General features: G+C 40.2%; 1 protein-coding gene across 2 annotated transcripts in view; it reads left to right on the top strand.

Annotated features, from left to right (window-relative positions):
* Nucleotides 1-22124, top strand: part of MEIS1 (Meis homeobox 1) — a 123408-nt gene that overhangs the window by 47297 nt on the left and 53987 nt on the right. For both annotated transcript variants that reach the window (XM_019549157.1, XM_019549159.1), the window contains exon 8: nt 16575-16720. In XM_019549157.1, the coding sequence (XP_019404702.1) occupies nt 16575-16720 (146 nt within the window). The remainder of the gene's footprint in view (nt 1-16574; nt 16721-22124) is intronic.

The raw sequence follows: 22124 nt of genomic DNA, 5'->3' as shown, positions 1-22124 counted from the left end.
ATTATGAATGGCTTTGCAAAAACAAAGGCCGCATGCAGTTGGCATTGTTTCTGAGTATTCAGGCACTTGCCAGTTATTAACAAAAATATTCACAAGTTTCAAATGAATCATAAATTTTGGCATCAATGATGCCTTGTCTAAAATCATAGATTGAAAGCAAATTTTTGGATATTTGTCTTCCTGCTGAAGAAGTTTCAGGGGCCCAGTATGGGGCTGAGACAGCCCTGCATTAGATGATCAACCACACAAGGTACAAGGAGTAAGTGGTTGAAGTGAACAATTTGCAAACAACACATGGTCTGACAGTTACATGCCCAGTCTAGCTGGTAAATAGCAAAATCTATTAAAAGAAAGCCAGCCTGCCAGTGCTAATGAAACATGGGCATAAATTCATAATGAATATTATTCACAATGGCTTATATAATTAATTCTGAGGGTAGATGATTTCAATATAGATTTATTTTCATTTTTCCTCAGAAAACATACATATATAGAGAACTGGATAATTTTCTTATAATGTTACTATGATACTTTGTCTCAGGAGAAGCTGCCTTCATCACCATGTAATACAGAGGGACCACCTATATAAAGGAATGTTGCCCCATCCACAAAGATTGGTATTTCCATGTCCAGTACTAAAAAACCTTTTTATGGTGTCAGTCTCCTGGATCTTTGGGAGAGTGGACACAGTAAATAAATTGCTCATAAGAGCTCATAAGAATGAAGTGTCATTAGAATAATAACTAATTTTAATATCCACTTAACTGATTTTCTGGTAGACAGAAAGTGCACAGGGCTCCAGCAGAGATCCAGAACTTTTTGGCACAATTTCAAGTGATAAAATACTTAACCAATGAATTTCTAAGTGAGGAGAGTTGCAGCATTAGAATTAATAGATGTGTTGACTGTACCCTGAGATTGTAACAGTGTTTAGTGGCTTGTTAAATGTGCCCTTTTGAAACTAGCCCTTAAATAGTAGTCTCTCACTACAGGCATGTGATATGGATCTGTTTTTGGTTTTGTTTCTCCTTGTGACTCCCTATAGATGTAAGCAAAAGCAAGATCAGGCCTCATATTTTCACAGCTGAAGATAATTAATCAACACTGATTTGCATACTGCCCCTAAAGTTATATACTTACAGTACTGTAACTCTATAAATAATAGTACTTATATCAAGTACTGTAATTGGACACAGCAAACCTTAGAAGTTGTTCTGTAAACCTAGTTTATAGAAGGTGACATCTTGCAAATAAATAGATGTGAATATGGAACAGCCCAGATCTTTTTCAGTATCCTGGGACCTCTGTCAGCACCTACACAGTAATGGAGAGCGGGGTTTTCCTTGACCCCAATAAATACATTTTGTCTGGGGAGGAGGGAAAAGTAGAAGGAGAGCAAACTCTTGCCTGATGCTGAAGAAAAGCCTATTTGTGCCTAAGACATTGGAGAAATTGTTCAAGAGCAGTTCATCCATGTGAAAATCTGACCCTTGTGTCACTGCTGAGGTCAAGCAGACCTATGGTGATCTGGAGAATTGGTGCAGGTTGCTCAAGTTAAAGCTACCTAGGGGCAAATTTAACTTGCACAACACGTTTTTCCAAGAGTTAGAAAAGCAAATACTGTCTAGAGAAGAAGCGGGTGCAGTAACTTGCTTATTTGAACCAAAGCTTTCCCTATTTATCTCTTTCCTTTTTTCTACATCTTTCTGCCCCTTCTTTTCCCAAGGTTTGTCAGATGCCTGACAGATTTTCTGAAGGAGACATTCATTCCTGTATTTTGAAAATCAAAGCATCACAGGCTCTTTTTCTCTCACATCACACACAGATCAGAGACTTTCAGGACAAGGAATGGCTGCCTAAGTGGCTAACTTGTGCCACAAGTGGCACAGGAAGCCTCTGTGGTTACAAACGCATGTTGCATTTATCCCAGGATAAATTATTTTATCCTAGGAAAAAGTGCAATCATATAGATCTCTGTGTCCAGTGTCCTGGGATAAATCCTAAATAGGTTTCCTGGGTAAGAGGTAGTAACAATTTGTCCCAGGATACTGCAAAGTACATCTGTACAGTTATCCCAGGATTGCATTATTGAATCAATGGCAGAAAAGCAGCACTGCATGCAGCTCTGCATTCAGCTGCTCACTAAATCCTGCTCCAAAAGGTGATGTGTATACATGCCAATCCCAGGATATTTTTGTTCCAGAGCAAACAAAAGCACAACTTACAAACATAACATCTGTTCCCAGCATGTGTAGCATGTGGATCAGGGGTGGGAGAGGCAGCATAGCAGCAGATAGGGCATGGAGTAGAAGAAAGTAGAGCAGGAACTTGGGCAGCAAGCACACAGCAGGGTTATTTGTACTGAAGCATCACTTACTGTCCACACAAATGAACAAAGCTTTGGCCTCAAAGAGTTAATGGTCTAAGAAAGTGAGGACCAACCTTTTTTTGGCAGGTTTATCACAAATTGGCCCTTCACCTTCCCCAAGTACCACTTTAATCCTCTTTCTCTGCCTGATCTGCTGCTCTGCTTTTTGTTCTCTGCTGTGTACCTGCTGCCCAAGTAAAATGATTTATCCTGGGATAAATGCAACATCTGTTTGCACAGGGGTTGCCACAGAGGTTGCCTGTCTGTAGCCACAGGTTAGCCACTCCTTGTCTAAAAAAAAGAGTTAACCTAGTTGAGGGGAAATGGATCACATAATAAAAATGTTTAGCTAGTAATCCCTCAATGCTCTTTTACCTAGACAAAATGAGTTGGCTGATTCCTGATAAGTTCTTAGCAGAAGCGTGTCTCACAAAAGGATTTGAAGAAAAGACAGTGCCTTTATAAACCCTGTCACAACAGGTGGGATGGAACTGATTTTAACCAAGCTGACATACAGGTTCATTCAAAAGAGATAGGACTGGATAAGTTGCAAGAGCTCTGATGGCAGGATCAGGAAGCTTGAAGTTTTTGTGGTAGAAGAAGAGGAATCAGTGAAGGCATTCATAGCATAATGACAGAATACAAACCTGTAGCCTTTCTCCCAGTGAATGTGCAGTTTTGCAACCAGTTCCTCCTTGAAGCTGCCTTTGAATACACAAATCCATATTTGTGGATGCAAGTGGCCAGTTGGATGCATGCTTAGCTGAATGCATGTTGCCATATCAGTTCCATATGCAAGCTTAGCTTTGTGTTTTTGCACATGTATTTGCATATGGACAGCTTAAGAAGACAAGATTTAAATATTTAACATTTAGAATAGGACTGAGAGAGAGAGAGAGTGAGAGAGTGATGTCCCCTAAGTGCCCAAATGCAAGAGTTCATTTCCTCCACAGTGGGCACATCTACACGAGATGTGGTGATGTAACTCATCGCTGTGGCAATATAGCATTGGTGGGCATGAACTGTAATGCTGACGCTGCTGTGCAGTAGGGTTGGAAACAACCTGTGCACCACCAGGATTGCACAGTAGTAAGTAACAATGCAGTAACTAAATGCTAAAGCAAGTACTAAATGACTGCACAGTAACAGAGTTTCAGGAGAGAGGCCAATCAACAAACATCTTTGGAACTTTGGTCAGGCAGTGTCAGTTATCCTGCTCTCCCACAGGGAGATATGAAGAAAAAACTATTCCTATTCTGTTCTCCCAAAGGGTAGGACATTTAGTGATTCTGTTTTCCAAAAGGGTAGTACCTTTCTGCAGATGTGAGATTTGTTTCACCCATTCAAAGTGAAAGGCAAAACTGTTCTTATATCCAACCTACTACAGCCCCATGAGTTTGCAGGCCCTGCAATGTGTAGCCCCTGGTCACTTAGAAGTAGGACAACCCACTTCGCTGCTTGGCAAGACTAAATTGTGGCTAATGACTATAATATTTAGCCCTCCAAAACTACAGGTTCTCTTTAACTTCAGTGATTATGAGTTTCTGGCATTGAAAGTCAACTGAACCCGTGCTGGCACTTGCTAACTTCTGACAACAGTGGTAGCAGAGTGGGATGAGGACAACCTCGCAGCCAGTCAGCAACGAGGGGTGGGGTCACCACAAAAAGGCCATCTCCCTCCCTCCCAGGCTGGCTCAGAACCCTGCTTCTCCTGGTTGTGCACTGCCCTACCTCTAGACACAGCGAATAGAATTGTGAGGACAAATGATTGACATGTATTTCCACCAATGAACTGAAAAACAGGACTTTTATGTAGCCCTCATTTAGAAATGGGTAGGGGACAAAATTTAAAAACAGAATGATTTGATACAAAACAGGACCAATGGCCAACCCTAAATGGGTATCAGATATACAATGTAAGAGAATACAGCAAATCTTGATTTATTAAAAAGGGGAAAAAAGGGCGGAAGTTCTTGCAAATTAAAGCAGGGTCACTTCTAAGTGCCCAGGGACTGTACGCTGCAGAGCTGTACGGAGTGGGCCATGGGTTCTATGCCACGTGAGTGCCTGCCCTTCTGCACCACATAATTCAGGCACCCCAGCCCTGACCTTCAGCTCCCCAGCTGTGGGCTCCCATGCTGCACTGTGCTGGGTGTGGGTGCCCCAAGCTGCTGGCACCCCTGTCACTGTGGGCAGTGCCACTCCCTTCTCTGTGGAGCAAGGTCAGGAAGATAAAGTCAGAGGAGGGAGGAGGAGCCTGAAGCCCCCAGCTACTGCTGCACCCAGAGTGATAAGGGGAAGCAAGGGCCAGGTGGGGGGTGGGGGCACACGTTAATGCCTTGTTGGGCCTCTTGTAGCTCTTGAACTACACATTGGAGAGCTGTGAGTTAAGGCACAGGACTAGGACTTGGTGTTCCATTCCCAGCTCCGTGACAGCTTTCATGTAGGGCTCTGGGCCAGGCCTTTAATCTTCGCTGTGACTCTGTCCCCCCTCAGCAAAAGGAGGACAGTACTAATTTATTTTTCCTGTCTTTTGCTCCCTAGCATAATGAGGCCCTGAATTTAATTGTTGCTGCTGGGTGCCATAACAGTACAAATAATAACAAAAACTGGGACACACCAACTTTTTACTCCTTCTCCCCACTCTGCTTGCCAGTTTGGGAGAACCCTTGGCAGTTGATGCCTGAAAGAATGGGGGACTAAAATAGAGGGGATAACAATAGAGAACATGTTTCCTTCTGTGCAGCCAGTAGCATAAGAGAAGGGGAGCAACTGGGACAGCCACCCCAGGTGCTGGCTTTGTGGGGGGTGCAACAAATAGTTCTGACTGCAGTGATGGCTGATCTCATGGCAACTGATGCTGTCCTGGGTGTCCATGTAGCCTGCCTAGCTATACGTCTGTGAAAAGGTGATGTTAGAGGTGAAATGTCAAAAGGATTCAGTCTTAACCTAATTCTGCTCCCACCCTTTTCTTGTATTTTGGACTTTTCAGGACTGAGTTTCTATTGGAACTATTTGGGGAAAAAATCTAGGTCTAATGCCTAACTACTGTGTAAGAGAAATAGCACAGCACCAGAAACAGCAATACTAAGTCATAAGAGACCAAAGGATGTCAGTGACATAAATACATATAGTCAATAGCTAAGGGGACATGGTAGCTATGGGGGGTGGGAGGGTAGAATTCAAATATCTAAGATATTAACTATTTCAATTCCTGCCAGTTTCGAAGGGATCACCTCAAGAGGAGCAGGGGTGAGTCTGTCTCCAGCCTCAATCTGTCTGTGCTGTGACTGATGAAAAGTGTTCATAAAATGCAGTGTGGATGCCTGACCACTTTACATAGCAGCAAGACCACCCACCCATTATTACTCACCTGCTAATCAGTTGCCATTATTTAACTGAACAGCTATCAAATGATAAGAATGTGCAGCGTGTACTTATGTGGTCTGGCTTCAAAGTCGGAGTTGAGAGCTGAAGGGCTTTGTATCTCCTTTTGACCCCCAAGTGGTGTCATGGGGCAGTAAATGAGACTTGTTTTGCAGCATTTTCCAGGAAACACTTGCTTCATAGGGAGAAGTTTGGGGTGTGATCACCAACAGTTTCTAGGCTATAGCCTCCCAGGCTTGCAAATCCAGAGAATTCTCTGTAATAGGATTCCCAGATTTGCAAAAGGAAATCATTGGCTCCTGCTGCCACTCTGTCTGTTTTGGTTTCCTCTTTTCCTATTTGGCATATATCTGCTCTGTGATGACCGCATCTCATATTGATGTACATAAGCTTAATTTTAAACTAGTCACCAGTATCAGTGTATCTCAGTAACACGGGGTTCAGCTCGGCCTAAGCACCTAAGTAGTTACACAGCTTCTCAGGCAGGTTTTCAGCCTGACTGAGCTCCATACTACCATGGCTGCTGGTATTCAAGTTAGCTAGTTTGAAGCTAGCTCTATGCTACACTGGTACAGTCACAGTGTGTGTGACTCTTTGAAAGAGCCCACAGGAGTAGGTTGCCTTTGATTCAGTAGCAACTGGAGTTTTATAGAATTATAAAGTCATAGGTTTGGAAGGGACCTCAAAGACCACCTAGACAAGCTCTCTCCAAAAATGCACGAAAACTGCTCCTAAAATAACCTCTGTCCAATACTTACTCAAACTCTTCTGGATAGTCTCCGGTGAAGGAGATTCCACAGCTTGGTAGTCTGTTCCACTGCCTCACTGTTTGAACAATAAGGACATTTTTCCTGATACAGGATCTGAATCTACTACACTGTACTTTAAAACCGTTGTTTCACATCCTACTCTCTGCAACAAGGAAGAAACGCTGTCCTCCCTCTTCTTTATGGCAGCCTTTTGGATATTTGAAGATTGCTATTATGTCCTCCCCTTAACCACCTAACCAGGCTTTGTGAACTTGAGACTGCATTTGGGGGCAGTGCCATTGAGAATCCAATAATACTGGTTATATGCAAGCAAAATAAGCACCAGTCCATTCCACATGGGATGGCAATGTGTCAGAGGTTATTCAGCCTTTCCCCTTGGTGTTAGTTAATGTAGGGCAGGGAGGGGTTGAGGGGATGTAGTACCCTTTAGACAGCATTTTTGGAGAGTTGCTCCTTCCTCTTTACATGTATAGTCTGTAGTGGAGATCACTAGAAAGTGTCACAGTAGCTAGCAGTGTTGCATGTTCCTGTATATTCATTATTCTACAGACAATAATTTGGTGGCTTTTGTTGTAAATGTAAGTACAGCTTTTCTGGGAAAGAAAAATCAATGTGTGTCCTATATTTAAGGGGTTTTTTTCCTTTCTCATTGGATCTTTATTAAACACCTCCTCATCAGAACAGATTTACCTTTTGTGTTGGATATAGATAGTGGGGTGGAAGGAAATTTAATGTGAGCTTGCTGCTGTCAAATCTATTTATCTGCTTTTGGTTTCTATACCTCCTCCCCTGCAACTGCCTCTGTCTGTTGTAAGGAGCACCTTCAAAGTAGCTGTTTTATTTTTGGCTTGGAACAGAAACACTGTATTTGCAGTTTAGGAAGTGGAGGTAGATGGATTGGAGGAGGAAAGGCACCATAGGAAGAAATCATTTGTGTCCATCTGAATCCTTCCTTTTTTCCCACAACTCTGTGAGATTTCTGTGGCAGAGGACTGTAGGAGCTTTTCTGGTATTTAAGTACACTCATCCTAAACTGTGTGCATGTGTACATGCAATGCAAGATAAACCTTTCTTCCAAGGGCTAACCATATTTCCTTCAAAGTGTGCACAGGCCCCTCTGCTAAAGGGAGCAAGACAGGAGAAAGTTTTTGTGCACCCTGACGGTAATTTACAGCAATGCAACTGTTTTAGTCATGAGTGGTCATTTTATTTGTGAATATGCTTCCAAACATTAAAGGCTTATGTTTAGCTTTTTGTCCTATTCAGGGGGTGCATGAGCAGACAAATCAGGTACCTCCTTCCTTTTGAGCCCAGAAGCCCAGAATGTGGTCCTTCATTTTGATTCTCACAGCACCCTTGGGCCTAAAGGCATTTAAGTGCCTAGTTCCCATTGGTTTAATTGTAGAGTCTTTAGAATGATTGATTCCAACAGAAGTGAAGCATCTGAAGACCTTGAAAGTGTAGACTTTCAAGTTTTAATTTTGTTACCTTTATCTATATTGTTTGCTTTGTTTTTATAAATTAGTGTCATCATTTTAATTTATCTTTGATGAATTACTAGATCATAAAAGATCCAATTTTGGTGTTTATATTCCTTCTGAGCAAGTGACACTAGCTGGGCATCAAGGAAACTTTCTGAAAGTTTGTCTTGGAGGATCAAAATTGTGCATTAGTAACAACTATGGCTGAGGCTCTGTAATTGTGAAAAGAAGAGAACTTGGAGGAAGGCGTATATCTCCCTCCCTCCACTTTAATTTGACTAGTATAGTTGAATCAATTGTAACACAAAGGCATGGAAAATGTTGTTTATCATCTTCAGGTTTTGTTCTTTTCATTATCAGATTTCATTGATAGAATAGGAACAATAAAAAGCAAACCATTCCATTTAAAACCAAAAAAGGGTGAAGGGAAATTCTGTTGGCTATCAAAGAAACTATTGCACATTTCTAAAGAAAATTGTGAAGTTCAGCAACGTACTTGTTTCTGGCTGGCAAACGCTAGATCCCATATAAACCCTCAGCACAAGCAGCTCTGAGGGAGACAAAGAAAGGATATTTAAAGTACCTGGACTGTAGGACTAAAGGATCTGTCCTTCTCCAGTCACACAGAGTAGTTGTTGTTATTGCTAGTCGATAAGCAGAATTGCTACCTCTTGGGAAAGTCTGATACTTCCTCCTTTCCACCTTTTGTTTTGCATCAGGACTGACATTTGAAATGGTAAAACATTTTTCACAAAACAGAAAGTTTTGAAATCTCTGGCATTTCCAGTTGAAACAAAACATGTCAGCCCTCTGGAATTGAAATAGTTCATTTCAACTTAGTTTGATATTAATCTCTGATTTACCACACTGCCTCTATTCACTATTTTCTTCTATTGCTTGGATTCCTTGGCTAGGCTACATTTCTTCTGATGCATGATGGTCATATGGCTCCTGTGATACAACCACAGCAGCTTGCATAGGGGGAGGGGCAGGAACCAAGCTGTGCCATGGGATATATGGGTTAGCCAGGCACCTTTACCAATAAAGAGCACTGGGGCAAAGACAACTGAACTATAATTCCCTACCTTCATAGCTCTTCAGTCTTTATCCTTGCAACTGCCCAAAGCAAACCTATGTTGTTGGCAAAAGAAAGTTATTTGCTTCCCATTAAATTAATTGTTTTCTTTTTAATATTTAATATGGAGCATAGATACATGTCTCCAGAATGATCTTGCAAGTTGTCCATAATAGTAGAGTTTCCTGGACTCTGTTAAGAAGTTATGCTACATTTTGTTCTTCCTTGGTGTTTAGCTGTGAAAATTGCTGAATGGATGAAAATGAGTAAAATCTGTGTTTTTTTCTATTCATCAATGCTGTTTTTACTCTTTGTGTAGACAGCTAATTTGCTCGTTGTTTGCCTGAGGGGAATTCAAGTCAAAAAGGAGGATCAAGTTACTAGAAAAAGGTGCTCGTGTCTCTAAAGAACAAAGTACAATGTTTCAAGAAGGAAAAAACTTTGAAAATTTGTCAAATGTCAGAGTGTAATTTATACCTGTCCAGGTTACTCGGTCTATGAATATTTGTGTAGGATATTTTTGCAACTGTTTCTTTTAGTAACTTGTAAATATGGATGCTATCTGTGACTGACAACCTCCTACTGTTTATGTCATGGTCTGAATCCTTGCATGAAAAATGTAATGCATCTCTTTAGGAAATGTGTGCAAACCCAAACACGCAGTATTTGTTCATTACTAATGCTCATTATCGATCTTGTTGTTTCTCATTACCTCTTTTTACTTCTTTGTTAAATATATTTAACAAGGTTGTTCTTTAAAAAGAAAATTTGTCCCTCATTGCAAATGCTGTTCTAAATTTGCTCCCATCCCAAAGAAACTTCCGTCGTTGTTGTAAATGAGCCAGGGTCTGATCAAAGTCCCTTCAATTCAGTGTTGAGTCTTCCAATTGGCTTTATGGGCAGTGGATCAGGCTCTTACATCAGATATGCCTAATAGTGAAACTGAACTCATAGAAAATGTTATTTCAATAAAGAAATCCTACAGCCACATTAAGCTTTCTACTTGGCCGTTTTTCTTGTCTTCCCCATTCTCAGTTCTAGTTCCATGCTGGGGCTTTGGCAGGTTGAGAGCAGTTCGCAGTGGGTGAACAGTTACTTTTTTTTAAAACCATGAATGCTTTGTTGTGAAAACTGCCAGATTGACAGGCCTGTCATGTGAAACCTCCTGTTTACCCACAAGAACAGGTATAGCGTGGATTAAAAGATGTGGAAATATCCCACCGTTGTGCCAATCTGTCTTAAATGTGTTCTGGAATGAGATGGTGGTTCAGTGTTTGTCCCCTCTCTCTCTGCTTAGCTTTGCGGCTTAGCACTGGTGGCAGGGGGAAGGCTGGGAGAGGGGGAATAGTTTTTTGTGAAAGCATACATTGGCCCATTAGGAGCTAAGATCATACCACCAACTCATTTCCCAGATGCCTCTGAATACTTGTCATTTGGAAATTATTTTAGTCACTACAGTCCAGGGCCGAATTTGAACTGGTATTGTAAAAATATAAATCTCCACATTCCCCTCTACTTCCCCAATTCCAGTCAATCATTGGAGATACATAAGGATATTTCATGTTCCAAATGCTATTATCGGCACGATTCAATAGTTTCCTTCTGTCCTACTCTACAAGAATTTACAGCATCCCTGAATCTTCAACATTAGTCCTCAGCTCATAAATTCAGCAGGATTTGAGCTGGAAGACTCAAATTGTTGTATGTCATACATGAAGACTGTTTCACACAATTTGGACCCCTTATGCTCTCTGAATGCTTCAAAATGATGACAAACCCATCTTACATATTTTTAAGGAACTTGTGAGAGAAAAAGTGCATAGATTTTGTAAGGGAACACTGAGATAAAAGTGCATAAATTATAGTAGTTCATTGTAATTCACTGTCTGTAAAATCAAGGGAAGTTGTCACCATTTAAAATCTCTCTGGAACATTATCATAGTTTAAATTATGCTTGTTAATAAACACACCTTTCCAATACAATTTGATATGCTAACATCATTTCAACATCTTCCAGATTTCCCAAAATGCTTTTTTTCCCCATGATCTTTTTTTTAAATTGTATGAGATCAGTCTTTTCAATGACAAAGAACACCTTCATTTGATGAATGATTTCCACATGGATTGTGCTCTTGCTTAGATTACAAGAGAAAGGAAAAAGCAGAGCCATGAGTAAATGGTTAAATATTAAAATATTCTGCCTAGGGAACATAAAGTTTCTCATAATAAAACTAGTCAGAATTAAAGAGGAAATGCATACCTGAATGTTGTTGGTTTACTTTTATTCAATTAAAAAAAATACTTTACCTAAAGGAACATAAAATGAAGCTATATGTCTATTATTTCATTGGAATGTAAAACAATGTCATTCTAATATAAAATCCAAGAGTTTCTGGATACAGTAGATTGCTTTATTGTATTATATTATTAAGCACAAAAGTGGGCAACCTAAAATTGTTCCAAGAGTCGGAAGCAGCCATTCATGTGAAATATTTGGTAAGAAGTTTAAATGCAGGGAGTTCTGTGTATTTTAAAAGACTCTGGGTTAGTCCTATGTTAATGGAGCCTTCCAGTTCAGGGGGCACTTAAAAGTTGCTGTGGTATTTCCCAGTGCTGTTCTTTAACATTTTCTTCAGTGAACTCCTTAAAGTGGTGGATTTAGATTCTTATCTAAAAGTGGATTGTAAAAGCTGGAACTTGGAATGTGCCATCCATCCTGCATTTTGATTGGTTGTGCAAGTTTCAGTGCTGTCTAATTTTTCAGACTTGTTGCAAAGCTGTTCTTTTTTTCCGGCAGCTTTAAACTATTTTTATCAGTAAGATCCCAGCCAAAAAGCCACCTCTTTTTAAATGTTAAATGTTCTTGAGAAATGCAGACTTTTAAAAGAATGTATTCCTCTAATGGAAAATATCAATATTTTTCCCGCAAATTTCATCACATGACATTTCACTACTTGCAGTGAAATGGTAACTCAAATAAGATTGTCTATTGTGTAAATATTTGGGGGGATATATTTATCAGCTGGCTTTAGAAGTAGGGTTAGCTTTTTGAGACACCTAACAAGGGGGTCTTTGCAGCCTAAACATCCAGTGGAAAAGGAAATTAACGTTCTGGTCAAGTGTATATTTAGACAAAGTTATATATAGTGAGCAAAAGTCCTGCTTGTCTTACTCATGCAAGCAATCCAGTAGAATGAATAAGGCTCACCTGTGACTCCTATGGAAATAAATGTGAATCATGAGCATTCCGCTCATATGTAAATTGAGACACCTTTTATGCCCAAATATAAATTAAATATCAATATTAAATATAAAGATTAACGATAGATTAGGCTTTCATGTTTGAAAACTGGGACTAAATTTAGGTATTACACAAAATGTTGTACTTCCTGTCTTTTAATGTTAAATTGTAGTAAAATTCACTTTGGCTTCTTGTAAAACGAAGAAAAATGGTTTTAGTTTTGCAGATTCCGCTCATCGTTGTTACTAATGAATGCAAGTGCACGCATAAAGTTACTCTCAAAAGGAATACATTTTACAAACAAATGCTGCGGGATTGTTGAAAATCATGTTGCCTTTTACTGTTTGTATGCACAATTTTGGGGGTGAGGGCAGGAAGAGAAGTTGTTAGAGGGAGTAACCTGAATGAGAGGAACCCCTGCTGACATGGCCAGCCTGACCCATTGAATGGTCTGAATATGATAAATGCTGCTTTATCCTTTCTTGAAAGGAACAAGATAGCACGGCCTAAATGCCTGGGTGTGCTTAAATAGGCAACTCTGGGACGTTTGAGTTGAGTGTGTTTGAAATCTGAGCTCTCTGACAGCCTGGGAGCTGCCACAGGTCACCTGCCTTACTCCATGGGGACAGGCCCAGGTCTCACAAGAAATTGTCCATGGACGAATTGTAGTACAAATTCCTTTCTTTGTTGGTTGGCCTCTTTCACTAGACCATGGCCTATAAAATTTTGTAAAAACAATTCTTAAATATTATTTGAAAGGGCAAATGGCCATGCTGAAAGGTTTGACAGTTTGACATATAGTACATGGTTTTGATAGCTCAGAAACTGAAATGTGGAGCCAAAGCTCTCCTTATGCTTGTTATAGGCTCGGTGTTTTTTAAATAGTGTCTAGTTGCTGTGCAGAGTTCCTCTGCTCCTAGCAATTTGACAGGCAATGAGTCTGCTTCAGTGATCTTAAATCCTTTTAGACTAATTTGTGAGAGAGCAGAAAAACAGCTAGCACCTTTGGATTCAGTGTTCAAAAATAGAGAATCAGGTATTGCCAATTAAAGTGCCATTTCAAACAATCATATCAAGACAGATTACTTTAAATTCCTCTGATAATGTCATGCCATGCCTAAAGAGAAAGCAACTGGGAGTTTCTCTACAGACAAAGGATTTGAGTGGACCAAGCTCATCAGTGACTGAGACAGAGGTAGTATGAACCAGATTTCTGCATTAGAATGTTGCGTATGTGCAACGTGAATGCAAGCAGTGTGCCTACTCTGCCCCTGAATTGCCAAAGGCCATTTCTAAGAGCCTCTGGCCTCTCAGTCACTGGCCTACTAGTTAATTGCCACACGGACTTCGTGACACATGGGCAGATAATATGACATTTTCAGTTTCTGTCACTAGCAAACGCCACAACGTTGCTTGCACTAGTTGCTAAGAAGCTGTCAGAAACCATTAGCAGTTGGCTAAAGTTGCCCTATGGCATTTCCTCATGGCATCAGCAAAACGAGCATAAATCACCCAGTGGAGCCTACTGCTATACTAATGAGGCTGTAAGCTTGTTTATGGACTAGCATCATTTTTATGATTATTTCCACCTTTTCAGTTTGCCTTCATTTGGCGGCAGGAGAAGTCAACTTCAGGAATGAAGTCACTGCTGACATTTTACAAATGTGGTTCCTAGCCGCTACCATGTGGCTGGTCAGTGGTTCTTCAGGTTTGTTTAGTGATCTTTAAAAATAGGAAAAAAGGAAAGAAATTCTCTGGAGACCTCACAGAGGTGAACATATCAAATTGCAGAGTGAATGGAAATACCAAAATACACAATTGACTATTTAGACTTTCCTCTGTGGTTTTGTCCTTCCAGGATTGATTTTCAATTTAAAAAAGTAGGAGAGGTTAAACAATTTATTAAAATCTACCAAAGTATTTGGACTTAGAATAGTCTGCTGCTTTATTATCCACTTTCTTCCTTTCACTTTCCCTAACTTGTGTTGGACAGGACCCAAGTTTATTGTTTTAGGCTTTTCTGAACATGCACCAGTATTTACACTGGATTGAAAGCATTTGCTTCCAATGAAAATCTTGTCTTAGATTACAATCCAGCAGTGTAATTTCCCTCCCAGATGGGAGTAAAGTAGCTGAATTTGCCTAAAAACAGTAGGAAGAACAAACTGTGCATTAAGCCAAGGCTGTTTTTGGCTTGAGCTAATGATGTAACAGAAACCTTTTATTTGGGATAGGTCACTGCCAGGGATTGAAGGAGGTGATCTGGCTCTCGCTTGAAAGGTTTCTCCATTGTATCTACATAAGTCTTCACTTAAAAAATTCTGTTCCTAATGCTTCTGCTTTCATACAGCAGAAATAAACAGGAAAGGTTCTGGGGAGTGTTATACATGGAATGCAGAAAGCTTTTCCTCTCCTAATGGAGTATATAATTCAGGTGCCCTGAAGGCATGCTTTCAGGAATTCTTTTGCCTGAGGTAATGGGAAGCTAAGGCGGCTTTAAGGCCTTGATTATCTATTGATGCACAAAGCTGGAAAAAAAGTCATCTCCGTTGGATTATAGTAGATATTTCCATAAATTATCAATGAATACTCCTCTAGTCAGGCGCTAGGCATTGCCTACTAAATTATTCTGAAGGGGTTTTGAAATGGATAGAAAGTGTATTTTAAAAATAGGGGTGAAACAATCAGAGGGAGGTGGAGAAAGGCAGTGTCATTAGGTTAGAAGCTTTTCATTTTTAATCAATGAACATGTAATATTTTTCTTTTCCATGTTTGCCTCTCACAGATAGAAAGTGGATTAGCCCATGGAAATTGTAAATGCTCTTGAGTTGTTTCCTTTGCTCATGTTTCTTTTATGAATTATTATTTTATATGGTGAATTGCTTCTCTGTATAAAAGCCTTTTTTATACACTGGGCTTTCACAGAATTCGTTAGTCAAAGATATCTGTTTGTAAATATGAATATTCAAGGCTAGCCTTTCATTAAGTACACAGTGCAAGTCATAAGAACAGTTACAAATTTGCCATGGTCACTAAAATACTAAAAATATAAAACTTCTAATCACTTTGCATTTAACTCTGTATAACAGATCATAATGCTGACAGCCCAAAGCCCTTCCTTTTTTACTCCTAACAAAAAAGAGTTACTCTGGATTCTTCCCAGTTTGGATGACTTTCTTGACCATTCTTGCCTAGGGGTGTGGAGAACACATGCTTAATTGCATCACAACTCTATTACCATTCTAGCCATATGTAGAGGATGAAAGGAATAAATTGCTATATAGTTTTGTTTATAAGCTAATTTCAGGGTTTAAATGAAAAATATTACACAGTTTGACCATACACTGCAACCTTTGCTTTTCTTTGAATACTAGACCCCTGGTTCATCATGGACAAAAGTGGCTGCTACCTGGTTTAATACTCCTGTTGCTAAGTTGTTAATCTGATGAGCTGTCTAAGGCCCTCTCAACTTTTAAAGAAATTCCCAGTGCTTTGTTGTACTAGTGCAAATGCCTATGGTAGTCATGGTAAACCAGCATAAGACAGGGCTCACATGTTACCACAACTGATTTTGATAGTTACATCAATGTGGTATCCAGTTACCCCAGTGTGAATTTTCTTAGGCTGGGATTTTGAACTGTACCTGAGGGGCATGGGTGCCCAAATTCCATTGAAAGTCAATGTGAGTTGAGCATCTTATGCCTTTAGACTTCTTTTGAAATTTCCTCTTTAACAGAGTCGGAGTCTCACCAATGTCTCTTTGAACTTGAGTAAAGGATGCAGGGGTGCAAGAGGGTTGCTTCCAAAGTGTCTCTTCTCATTTGAGCTGTGCATCACTGAGTAGCACATGACACCACTTATTCCACATATTAAGGTGATCTGACAGAATCACCATATTGCAAACCACAGTTTGGTCAAACACCATTTTCCTGATCTATAAACACGTGGAAGTTATTTCTGTAAAATAACATGTCATGAAGAGACCACTTCTGCACCCTGGCATGTGGGGTACTTGCAAAAATCCTGCATCAAATTAGGGAAGTGGCTATGTCACTCCTGTAACTCTCCAGAATAAAACCAGAACTGGGCTGAGATAATTATTCAACCCCTCCCCCACCCCTGCTCCGGTGAATTATGATGTTAAAGAATTTCTATCACATTTCAATATTCATGCCGTTTATACCCAACGTCAGGCTTTGGCCGAAGTATCTAAAGATAGCATAAGTCAAAATTTGATTCACTATATTTACAGGTGACGGCTTGGACAACAGTGTAGCTTCCCCCAGCACAGGTGATGATGATGATCCAGATAAGGACAAAAAGCGACATAAAAAGCGTGGCATCTTTCCCAAAGTAGCCACAAATATCATGAGGGCATGGCTGTTCCAGCATCTCACAGTAAGTGCATTCTAGATCACATATGTGATATGAACATGGAAAAATTATGATAGCTTTGCTAGTAGAAAATAAAAAGGTTTTAATATGCTACTGTCAGGAAGCTTGAAGTATTTCTGATGGTAGCAATTGCAGTCATTGCATTCATTGTTTGCTAGATGCCCAGAGAAAAAGCTTTAATAGTATGTTTATATATTTTGTGTTGCTTTTTAGTGTTTTGGTTTTGACTGCAGTTGCTGGGAGGAGCTCTTCTCCAAGTGTGATTAATCAAATCTTAATCATGTTAGAGACCAATCCTGCCCTTGTTCACATGGCTGCAGCTCCTTTTGGTTTTCATGGCAGGTGCTGTTATTATGTTGCAGTGTGTACCCTTTTGCCCATTTTTCTGTGTTCTGGAGAAATTCAAAAAATAAACAGGAAGAAAAATTTTGCTAGAGATCACAGAATATGTATCAGAGAAAGGTTTGAATGTATCTACTTAAATGGAGGAAAACTTATTTGTCTTAGATTGTGAGTATAAATTATTGCTGTATTTAACACAAGGAAAAATATGTACACTTATTTCTGTTGTCTCAGGTACCTGTATTTGTATGTGATTAGAAATTAAAGCTCCAGAAAGGTGTGCTGGGTTGAGCTTTAGGCTGCTATTTTCATTAAGAACACTGTATCTGAGCGAGCTCTTGTTACTGATCGATGAAATGTTCCTAATACCAGCCTTCTTTTTGTCCAGCCTATGAGTATTATGTGGTGAAGCATCATCCTGTGCTCATTAATTTAGGATTTCATCCCACAGACGAATATATTCCAACTGCCCCTGTCCATGATGGAACCATGAGACACAAATAAGAAATGTTTGCATGGTCCCAAAGTCTGTCCCACATTTCTGTTCTCCAAGTGCATCAGTGATCCACTTCCTTGACTCTAATTGAGATGGGGATCAGACAAGGAGCCCGATGCCAACACCAGAGAAATGGGTATGCAAATCATCCCTATTTCCCTCGCTCTGAGAGCAACCAGTAGCTGACAAGGCTGTCAGCACTGGTATCAGAGAGAGAATCCTGCCCTTCCTGCTCCACCTTGAAATAAACATATCTTCCTGCAGACTACTGACTCCCTTCCCTGCCTAGATGGGTCCTTAGACACCTGCCAGTTGCTCCCTACCTTTGCCGTATTTTGTGCAAGGAGGTTTTTTGGTGCCATGCCTTCCGTGTCTCCACAAGACCAGAGTAAAACCAGGGTGCCACTACTTCAGGAAGCTGAGGTAGCTATCGCTCTGCCAGGTAAATGCTGGACCCCCATTACAAGGCTGTCTTCTCCCCAAACCCATAGTACTGTTGTGTGTTATACTAGTTTGGGAGCATTTGATTCCAAAACATTCCACAAATGCCATGCCATTGGAGACACTCTATCCTGGCCCATAAGTCCAGTGGCATTCTGATCCTCATACCAGCCTGACGTCTCTGTGCCAGTTGGCTGATGTTGTGGAACCAATTTGCATTCCCAGTTGGGAGATGCACTCTGGCAACCCTGCAGTTAGAGCAGAAAACAGTTCACTCACAACAAAGTATGACAAATACACACACCTAGTATGAATACCCCCAGCTCAAGCTGTCTTGTTCCTGAGACTGCATGTTATTACAACCAAATCAAGTCATCTTAAGGTGGGACAAGAGACTCCTTTCCAATAGGAAAAGCCCTGGGAAGCATTGCTGAGAAAATTAGATGTTTTAGGCTCTTTCAAGCACCTGTTATATCTAAGAGGAGCTTGAATACAAATTTCTGTAACTTGTTATTACATGATAAGGCTGTGGTTTTTCTATCATGGGAAGCCAGGGTTCTGTTCTTTTCTTTCAAAAGCAAGAGCCCCAGAGAACACCTGCACTGAAATGGATGACTGACTATAGGCCTGCAGAAAGACGACAGTGAAGTGTGTTGATGCTATGGAAAGAGTCAGCTCTGCCTGGGCTATGGCTGTAGAAAACTGCATCTCACAGGCCTCATTGCATCCTGGACACTAGAAAACCAGATAATCCAGTCCAGTAACTCTTCCAGATATGGGTAGGCTTTTTCCACCAGTCTGGATACCCTCTTTTTTGAAAGGAGATAGTCATTGCCCTCGCTAATCTCAGGTACATCCAACAGCAAACTAGGAATGTAATTCTTTGGACAAATTCATAGTTTCATAGGGACCTCAACTGGTCATTGAGTTCAACCCTCTGCCTAGGCAGGAAAGAGTGCTGGGGTCGGATGACCCCAGCCAAATACCTATCCAGCCTTCTCTTAAAGGACCCTCAAAGTAGGGGAGAGCACCACCTTCCTTGGAAGCCATTTCCAAATTTTGGCCACCCATAAATAAGTTTTCCCTGATATCTAGCCTAAATCTGCTCTCTGTCAGTTTGTGACTATTGTTCCTTGTTACCCCAAGAGACGCCCTTGTGAACAGAGCATCTCCGACCCTTTGAGTTTGTAGGCGGCCACAAGATCACCTCTCAGCGTTCTCTTGCGGAGGCTGAAGAGGTCCAGGTCCTTCAGTCTCTCTTCATAGGGCTTATCCTGTAAACCCATACAACTGGCCCTCCTCTGGACCCCCTCAACAAAGAAACAAAAGTGCCCACAAGTTATAATTGTAGGGGAACTGTCAAGTGGGATTAGCAATATTCAAGAGCGATTGTTTATTCCACCAAAAAGGAGCATGATTACTGATGCATTTCTAAGAAAAAAAATTGGAGCATCATATTCGAGCCCAGCTTAAAAGGCTTCTGGGTATCTGATCATCACTTGGTTCAGCATTCTCTATAAATAGGAACACCAGGGCTATGGCCTCCCCAATGCTTTGGACTTTACTTGCAAACTAGAAGACGATGTCCATTCATTCCCCATCCCATGAAAAAATCCTGTTTTAAGAATACCAAAGTAAAGATTTCAGACCTGCAAACCTCTCTGTTTCCCTGGATAGCTGGAGGAAATCGAGTTATTTCTTAACAATTAACACTGACAGAAATGAGCTGGAATGAGAACCCAAGACAAGTTCAAATGTTTCTCAGGGGAAAGCAGTTTCTTTTGGCTAGCACGTTGTACACATCTTTGGGCTACTTACCCAATCAGTTTGAAACCAGGATAAAGAGACAAACTGAATCTAATTCATCACTACAGAATGTTAGTGAGGTAGATTCTTCTTTTTTCATTTAAGCGAAGCCTGACCCATACCTGAAATATCACAAGACATCTGCAGTTACCAGAGTCCTGGCTATCAACACAAAGTCATCCAATTTCCTGTAACTCTTGAATCACTGTTTATAGACTGTCTAAGAAAGGAACTGAACTTCTTGGAAATCATGTAAGAAAACTGAGCAGACCACCAACATGGATCCTTCAAAATAAGCTGGCAATTAAAGGAAAATGATTACTTCACAGATCTGTAAAGGCATGACTCTCAAGACTGTTCCATCAGAGTCTAGGTTTGATGTTCAGTGCATGGAAACAGTACAAGTCTTAACAACCATCTGCAGGATCACTTAAGTGCAAAATAGGGCCAGGCACTCTCTTTATGGGAGAGGAGACTCATTTTTGTTGTTGTGCCTGGAAAAACTCCTAGGGGAGAAAGATCAGAATTATGAAAGATGAACAAGCAACCTGATGAATTCTTAGGCCTGATGCTGACTTGGAAGAGACTGTGCATGCAACATCCAGTACAGGTCAAACAGGATAAAGGGACAGATACTAGAGAACATCCTTCTGCATTTGTCTCCAGGAATCTAGCACCTAATGAAAGGTGGGATGCCTAAATGGAAGGTGAACAACCAACCAGGATTGCACAGGGAAGGACAGCTGCCTAATCCAGAGTTAAGCCTGCTCTAGTGGTGATGGAGAACTGACTCACCAAGCCTCCATGCATAGTAAGATTTTTTTTAAACACCTCTGCATTCCCACACAAACTACAGGGAGGAATAGGCAGAAGAAACTGTGGAGTCTGAATTTTCACGATAAGAGTGATTTTTCATAGTGGCAATATTAGTGATGTGATGTCATTAAAATGCACTAGAACAATTGTTTTGAATAAAAACAAAAGGGGGAAACACAGCTAGGCTGGCAGTATCGGTGCTCAGTGTATGGAACACTTGAAACAGGAGTTAGATCTGAGTTCTGTCCTCAGCCCTGGTAACTTGTAGCAACATCATTCCATGGCCATGCCTTAGTTTCTCCATCTGAAAAATGGAGGGGATAAATAAGTGAGCTACCCTTAGAGAAGAACAGCACTATATAAGCCTAACTACTGTTATATTAGTAATAACACACACATAGAAATATCCAGCATTCCAGTTGGCTGTTGGCAGTTCCTAATTGGGCTGTTTTCTGAAAAAATCTTTTAAAAGATAAAAACTTGCTTACAAATATAATATTAATACATATGAATGGCACAGAATTAAGCAAAACAGACAGTAATTGATGTGTCTGTCATATTAATGATTAATGGTCAGAATGATTTGAAATAAATGTACAACTATGATTTTAAAAAAGTTTAGAAGTTGGTTTAATTTCTTCTTTGCTCTTATTATATTTAAAAATATGCTGAGGCTTCCTCTGTGTATAGTCTGGGACCACATTTCCTAAGGTTTGCCCTTTACTTGTCATTTTGCTTTTAGAAGTAAACTTTCTTTGTTGAAGAAAATTCCAAATCAAGGCCTTAACTCCTTGGATTCCATGTTCACATAGCACTCCTCCAGCAGTGTCATTCAGCAAATCCCCATTAATTTTAGTGATGCAGCAGGACTGAGTTGATGTATGTCCAAAGGCCATGCAAGTGCTGTCTTCTCTGGATGTAGGCTATGAATTCAGGAACACTCAAGGGGATAAATTAATCCAGATTGTCTATTTTTTTTAGAATAAAGAAAAATTGGAACACAAGTAGCTAAAACTATTAAAAATAGTGACCACGCTGACAGTTTAAGACTAAATAATTTTATTTTTAGCAACTGCTATTCTGACTTCCGTGTTTACTTTTATTAAAATTCCCCCTTGGGGTAGCTGGCTGATTTTCCTATTACTTGAGCTAAGCTTACCTGTGAATCTTGCTGTAATTTACCTGAAGAAGTGTGTTAAATTATCTCATGTAAATTGTGTTGTGTGTGAAATCCACTATTAGGAAAATACTGTAAATCTGAGCTCCAAAAAAAGTGCATAAAAACTAATGGGGTGCCAAATTTGGCAGAATGTATCCAAACCACAAGTGACCTTAGGCAGTGCAAACTCAAAGATAAGACTGGGATTTGAGTGATGTCACCTAATGACATCTGAGTTTTTTTATCTGAAATTTATGATGTTTGCCATGGTTCAAAGTTAGAAAGTTGCATCAAGCCTCATGCATGATTCTGTAAGACATAGCAAAATGTTATATACCCCAGATTTT

This window comes from Crocodylus porosus, unplaced genomic scaffold (genome assembly GCF_001723895.1).
Source record: "Crocodylus porosus isolate Cpor-Errol unplaced genomic scaffold, CroPor_comp1, whole genome shotgun sequence".
NCBI classification, from domain to species: domain Eukaryota; kingdom Metazoa; phylum Chordata; order Crocodylia; family Crocodylidae; genus Crocodylus; species Crocodylus porosus.
The sequence above is the reverse complement of the archived record's forward strand: the minus strand, read 5'-3'. Positions and strand labels throughout refer to the sequence as shown.